This window comes from Giraffa tippelskirchi, chromosome 9 (genome assembly GCF_054371585.1).
Source record: "Giraffa tippelskirchi isolate mGirTip1 chromosome 9, T2T-mGirTip1v1.2.pri, whole genome shotgun sequence".
Taxonomy (NCBI): domain Eukaryota; kingdom Metazoa; phylum Chordata; class Mammalia; order Artiodactyla; family Giraffidae; genus Giraffa; species Giraffa tippelskirchi.
This window is the reverse complement of record NC_137283.1, coordinates 140,555,804-140,562,920: the sequence shown is the minus strand read 5'-3', so window position 1 is coordinate 140,562,920 and position 7,117 is coordinate 140,555,804. Positions and strand designations below refer to the sequence as shown.

At 37.9% G+C, this 7,117-nt stretch overlaps 1 protein-coding gene across 4 annotated transcripts in view; it reads right to left on the bottom strand.

The window, feature by feature from the left end:
- Nucleotides 1-4,451: 4,451 nt before the first annotated feature.
- Nucleotides 4,452-7,117, bottom strand: part of ECT2L (epithelial cell transforming 2 like) — a 71,818-nt gene continuing 69,152 nt past the window's right edge. For all 4 annotated transcript variants that reach the window (XM_081528915.1, XM_081528913.1, XM_081528917.1 and 1 more), the window contains 2 exons: nt 6,112-6,284; nt 4,452-4,798 (listed from right to left, as the gene is read on the bottom strand). In XM_081528915.1, the coding sequence (XP_081385041.1) occupies nt 4,671-4,798; nt 6,112-6,284 (301 nt within the window). In that variant the 3' untranslated portion in view covers nt 4,452-4,670. The remainder of the gene's footprint in view (nt 4,799-6,111; nt 6,285-7,117) is intronic.

Sequence of the window (7,117 nt, the reverse complement as noted above, 5' to 3'; positions counted from 1 at the left end):
TCTGGAGGGTGTATTGTGTTTGTTGGCACAGCCCCGCGCACCCCCCCGCACCCCGCCCCTTGTTATCCCATAACTTTGGTGCATTATACTTATGTGGCCAAAACCTCACACTGCTTGGATTTACAGGATGGGCTTCTTATTTAACACCTTAAGCACAAACTCAAATATTTTCAAAAGGAGACAAAATTAAATAAACTGTCAATTTGTCTTTTAGGTTTAATACTTAAAGAATCCAAAAATCTTTAAAATGCATTTCCTATTTAATTATTAATTTGAAAGAACTGTATTGGATAAGGCATACTTTAACCATAAGTTCGGAGAAGGCAATGGCACCCCACTCCAGTACTCTTGCCTGGAAAATCCCATGGATGGAGGAGCCTGGTAGGCTACAGTCCATGGGGTCTCTAAGAGTCAGACACAACTGAGTGACTTCACTTTCACTTTTCCCTTTCATGCACTGGAGAAGGAAATGGCAACCCACTCCAGTATTCTTGCCTGGAGAATCCCAGGGGCGACGGAGCCTGGTGGGCTGCTGTCTGTGGGATCACACAGAGTCGGACACGACTTAGCAGCAGCAGCAGCAGCAGCCGTAAGTTCTGCTGTAATCAACATTCTTCAGGAGTCTCATGGCACTTTCAGGCTTTTTTACATCAGCTTAGGGGGCAAATTTTATGTTTTCCTTATGAAAATTTGATCAGTATCACCTGTGACTTAAACTTTGTTGTGTGTGAGATTTTAATTCCTCAGCAGTCTTGTAAACTTAGGAAATAACTGAAGATAGGCATTTTTAAATTGTCTGCTAGAAGCAAAGGGAAACTGTTGATGCTGCAAGCCACAAAAGTACTGTCCAGTTGCAGATATCACTTTTTACATGTTTGATGCAATAAACTCACAATTACAAGCTTATGCTCATCAGTCTCTAGAAGTGTTTTCAAGTAACAGGTTTTAGAACTTCTGAGGATCTTCAGTTCAGTTCAGTCACTCAGTCGTGTCCGACTCTTTGTGACCCCATGAACCACAGCACACCAGGCCTCCTTGTCCATCACCAATTCCTGGAGTTCACCCATACCCATGTCCATCGAATCGATGATGCCATCCAGCCATCTCATCCCCTTTTCCTCCTACCTTCAATATTTCCCAGCGTCAGGGTCTTTTCCAGTGAGTCAGCTCTTCACATCAGGTGGCCAAAGTATTGGAGTTTCAGCTTCAAATCAGTCCTTCCAATGAACACCCAGGACGGATCTCCTTTAGGATGGACTGGTCGGATCTCCTTGCAGTCCAAGGGACTCTTCAAGAGTCTTCTCCAACACCACAGTTCAAAAGCATCAATTCTTCTGGGCTCAGCTTTCTTTATAGTCCAACTCTCACATCCATACATGACCACTGGAAAAACCATAGCCTTGACTAGACGGACCTTTGTTGGCAAAGTAATGTCTGCTTTTTAATATGCTGTCTAGGTTGGTCATAACTTTCCTTCCAAGGAATAAGCGTCTTTTAATTTCATGCCTGCAGTCACCATCTGCAGTGATTTTGGAGCCCAGAAAAATAAAGTCAGCCACTTTTTCCACTGTTGCCCCATCTATCTGCCATGAAGTGATAGGACCTGATGCCATGATCTTAGTTTTCTGAACTTTGAGCTTTAAGCCAACTTTTTCACTATCCTCTCTCACTTTCATCAAGAGGCTGTTTAGTTCTTCACTTTCTGCCATAAGGGTGGTGTCATGTACATATCTGACGTTATTGATATTTCTCCCAGCAATCTTGATTCCAGCTTGTGCTTCCTCCAGCGCAGCGTTTCTCATGATGTACTCTGCATATAAGTTAAATAAGCAGGGTGACAATATACAGCCTTGATGTACTCCTTTTCCTATTTGGAACCAGTCTGTTGTTCCATGTCCAGTTCTAACTGTTGCTTCCTGACCTGCATACAGATTTCTCAAGAGGCAGGTCAGGTGGTCTGGTATTCCCCTCTCTTTCAGAATTTTACAGTTTATTGTGATCCACACAGTCAAAGGCTTTGGCATAGTCAGTAAAGCAGAAATAGATGTTTTTCTGGAACTCTCTTGCTTTTTCAATGATCCAGCGGATAAAACCAGCTTGAACATCTGGAAGTTCACAATTCACATATTGTTGAAGCCCAGCTTGGAGAATTTTGAGCATTACTTTGCTAGCATGTGTGATGGGTGCAGTTGTGCTGTAGTTCGAGCATTCTTTGGCATTGCCTTTCTTTGGGATTGGGATGAAAACTGACCTTTTCCAGTCTTGTGGCCACTGCTGAGTGTTCCGTATTTGCTGGCATATTGAGTGCAGCACTTTCACAGCGTCATCTTTCAGGATTTGAAATAGCTCAACTGGAATTCCATCACCTCCACTAGCTTTGTTGTGATGCTTCCTAAGGCCCACTTGACTTCACATTCCAGGATGTCTGGTTCTAGGTGAGTGATCACACCATCGTGATTATCCGGGTCGTGAAGATCTTTTTTGTACAATTCTTCTGTGTATTCTTGCCACTTCTTCTTAATATCTTCTGGTTCTGTTAGGTCCATACCATTTCTGTCCATTATCGAGCCCATCTGTGCATGAAATATTCCCTTGGTATCTCTAATTTTCTTGAAGAGATCTCTAGTCTTTCCCATTCTATTGTTTTCCTCTATTTCTTTGCATTGATCACTGAGGAAGGCTTTCTTATCTCTCCTTGCTATTCTTTGGAACTCTGTATTCAAATGGGAATATCTTTCCTTTTCTCCTTTGCTTTTCGCTTCCCATCTTTTCACAGCTATTTGTAAGGCCTCCTCAGACAGCCATTTTGCTTTTTTGCATTTCTTTTTCTTGGGGATGGTCTTGATTCCTGTCTCCTGTACAGTGTCACGAACCTCCATCCATAGTTCATCAGGCATTCTGTCTATCAGATCTAGTCCTTTAAATCTATTTCTCACTTCCACTGTATAGTCACAAGGGATTTGATTTGGGTCATACCTGAATGGTCTAGTGGTTTTCTCCACTTTCTTCAATTTCAGTCTGAATTTGGCAATAAGGAGTTCATGATCTGAGTCACAGTCAGCTCCCGATTTTAATTATTAAGTTGAGATCGTTAAGCTGAGGATCTTAATTATTCACTATTATAATAAATGAAAATTCCTTAAGATTTCTAGTCATCTTTAGCTCTCTTGTTACTCATTCTTTTGCTATGTTTTTGTTGTTTAGTCTCTCAGTCATGTCCAACTGTTTGCGACCCCATGGACTGTAGCCCGTCAGGCCCCTCTGTCCATGAGACTCCAGGCAAGAATACTAGAATGGGTTGCCATTTCTACTCCGTTCTTTTGCTATAGAGAGAGATTTTTCCTTTGTCCTATTCAGGATAATGTAGTGTCTCAGGATTTGTTTTGTATTATATGATATTTCCATTTTGATCACATTTGTGAATTTACATTTATTGCTGACTAACAGCAGACATTCCTTTAATGTTTTATTCTGTCTGACATAGATGTTAAGCTGCATGGTTATATCATAAAAGAATCAAAAGTGTGATTTTACACTAATTAAAAACATTTTTACTTTTGTACATTTTTTAACAAGAATTTAAATTTTTAAGAATTAGAGGGAATTTGTATTTTTGTTATAGAAAAAAGAAAATGTTTAAAATAACCTACTTCACAATCCTACACTGTCCTGGTAGATTTCGTTTCCTTAAAGGAGAATTTAAAGCAGAGGAAACTGACAGCCAAAAGCTTCCAAGATTAATACAATGTTATCTACCATTAACTGAGGAAAAATATTACTACTGCATATATCAGCTAAAGTTTCAAAGTGGCTAACCAGGTTATAGCTTCAGTTTATTAAATAATTAAATGAAACTTTAAGGGCCCAGAAGACTACTCAGTACCTATTTTTATTTTTTTCTGTTTTAAATAGAATTATCTTAATTTCTCAGTTTTTACTCAGCTAAATCCATTACAGGCAAGTTTTGTTTTTGTTTTTTAGAAAGTACCCCCTCACCCTCTGCCAACAGCCTTCTAATCTAGCAGTGTAACAGATTTTTAAACCATTTTATTTGGAAGGTCTAAGAATTTAATTTTGCAACAAAAGAACACTTAAGTACAGAAAATTTTAGTGCTTTATAGTGGTATGTTTTTAATGCTGTCTGTAGGAATACATTCATATTATAGATATATGTGACCAGCTTTTTAGTAAAGTATTATTTAGATTTCTTATACATATTTTTAAAATCCATAACTATTTCATGGAAATGTTAAAGGATGTTGATAATTGGTAAATCACCAACAGATTAAGACATTTCTCTAGACTGATTATTTAAGACTTTTCATTATGACTTTATTTTTCATTAGATCAGAAAACAAATCTTTAAATACTCAATATCCTTATTCAGTCTTAGGTTTTGTCAGTCAGATTAAATAATACTGTCCATGAAAAACAACTATCAAAAGAAGTGGTTCAAACTTTTATATTCAAATTTTTATTGTCCATTTCACTTAATTGAGCATAGATGATAAAGTTTAAAAGTTAGGAGGAACGTTATGAGTCCCCCTAGTTCATCCACTGATCATCCATGATGAACCATTATTCTGCTTCTTACTGGATCTTCTGGAACAGAAGACAACATGCTGTCTTTGTCAGGGCAGGTTGGCACCCCTGGTGTTTGAAGTCCAGACTCACTTTTCCATACTACTTTTGATGGCATTTTGGAGTACAGACAACCATAGAAATTTATCATCCTCAACTTCTGTTGCACAAATCCATTCATGTTTTGGACCTTGAAGAATAAATGCATTCTTGATAACTGTAAAAATATTTGAAATACATAAATTAATTTTTATAGGTAACAATCAAAAGGAGAAAATGTTTTAAAATTCAAGAGTTGATCAAGTCATCTTGAAGACTTTTTGAAAATTAAAGTTTCAAACACAAATCCAGTTTAGAATATAACTTCCTAAATTACTGAATAATTCAAATATAGTCTAAAATAAACTTGTCTTTATAATTGTTTAATTATAATTACCAATTATTTGTAAAGTAATAGATGACATGATATTCTTTAATTTCAGAAGGAACTGGAACCGGTAGAGGTCTTTACAAGAGTTATTGTAGATAAAAGATGCCGAGAGCTGGACCTTGGCCACCCTGGTATGCGCACCAGGACAGAATGAAGCTGACGACTTAGCTGAATGCCCACTTTTAGCTTACATTATGATGTTCTGACATAGAGCACAGCTGATTAAGGGGAGATGGAAGGAGACATGTCATGCACATTATGGGTAACTAACCCTTTTTACCTGAGTTTGAAAATATTTATTTCTCAACAGGTGAAAATATTTATTCCCACATTTAGTGTTCAATTTTTCTCATGCTCAGATTTTAAATGAAGCCAAAGCTAATGGAAAGCAACTCTTTTTAGATTAGTTCCTTCTCCAAGATCTTGATTCTAACTTCACCCGTAAGTCCTACCTTCACATGCAGTGAAAAATACTGGAACAAAAGGTGTTAACATTCAGATTGCCTGGCCTAACAGAAATACAGGAAAAGAGATACAGATCTTTTTAAGATTGGGAAGGAGTGTAAGATAAAAACTAAAAGGTACGGTAGGTTTAAGTAGGATTTCTTTTTGTAAATTACTTCTTTTGAGATTATTATGAGTTAAATGTTTGTTACTAAACATCATTTGCAAATGCATCCTTTAGAGAACTTGTAAATGCAAACTTACAGAAAAAAAGTACAGTCAAATCTGCAATAATCACTTAGTCCTAGTATAATGGAAGTAATAGATAAGAATTGTAACATCTATAAGCAATAGAAGGTAGTGGTTAAGGACTCCAACTTCCCTGGCAATGATACAGGGTTATGTCTCCCTTTGTGACTTTGGAAAGCTATTTTCCTAATGTGTAGCATATGTGTCTGACAATGCCAGCATTCCTTTCTTTCGCTATTTCAAAGGTAGAGGAAAGTTTACATTAATGAGATCCTAAAAATACTTGGGCAGTTATTTGCAAATGCAAATTCCAGTTCTCTTCCTGTTTTTCTATTTTAATAACTAATGAGTTTTATATAATATAGCTTCTTAAAGGGATTATCTCTTAGGAGGAATAGAATACATACATTTGGAATCTGGTATGTCTTCTATGATTAACCTATGAAGTGCCACTGATGCAATGAATTGGTAGGTTGATTTTGAAGTCCTTTCAAATGGAGTATGAGATGTACCCCGACTAGAAACAAGCAGTGCATCATTGAAGAGGAAAAGACTGAGATCACAGGTATGTTCATAGAGCCTGGTTTAAAAAAGAGAAAGAGCAGTTTAATTTTACGTATGCATACATATGTGATTTGTTACACAGTTCACCATCTTTACATTGATAAGCTCATGGTCAGGGTTTTTCCCCACCTCAGACCTTTGGACTGACTTATTGAAGTTCTCTGTATATTTTTCTCCTGGTGTGAGTAGTCCCTCTGTCTCACAAACCAGTCATGTGGGTGGGCCTCGGGCTTTCTGGTGGAATGATTTGAGCTTATCCATTGGACAGTATCCAATCGATGCAGGAAAAAATGAACCCTGGATTTTCCCAGTGTTACAACACAAGTCAGGTTAAAGCTGTGTTAGTATTTTGCGTTTGATGTACTTAGACAATCTGGGGGAAATGTTTTCATTTAGTTTGGTTTCATCTTTAAGGGTAACAGGTTGGGTTAGAGAGAAACAAGAATCAGGTGTGCACTGTCTTAAGTGGAAAGGAGGGACAAGAAAAGCATTTGCTAAGTAGGAAATAGAGAATTTTCTAATATCAGTTGGAGAGAAATTGATGAAAAGTTGGATTTAAGTAGCTCTTCAATTCTACTGAGATTGCTACCATGGTCAGTGGTAGGCATTTTTTGGTCCCCAACCTCCATCTAGTGTCCTCTCTGGTTTTCTGCAGATGGTGCCAGATCACAGTGGTTAGCAGATTTCACTGTGCGCTGGTGTGGGTTATCTCATGGGAGTACTCAACCAAGCATCAAATGATGTACAAGGGAGGAACTTGGGAGAGCCTCACCCCGTGCCCCCAATCTCTGTCCAGCACCAGGAGTGCCCAAGTGCAGCAAGCTTGTTACTTTGATGGAGGATAGCCCC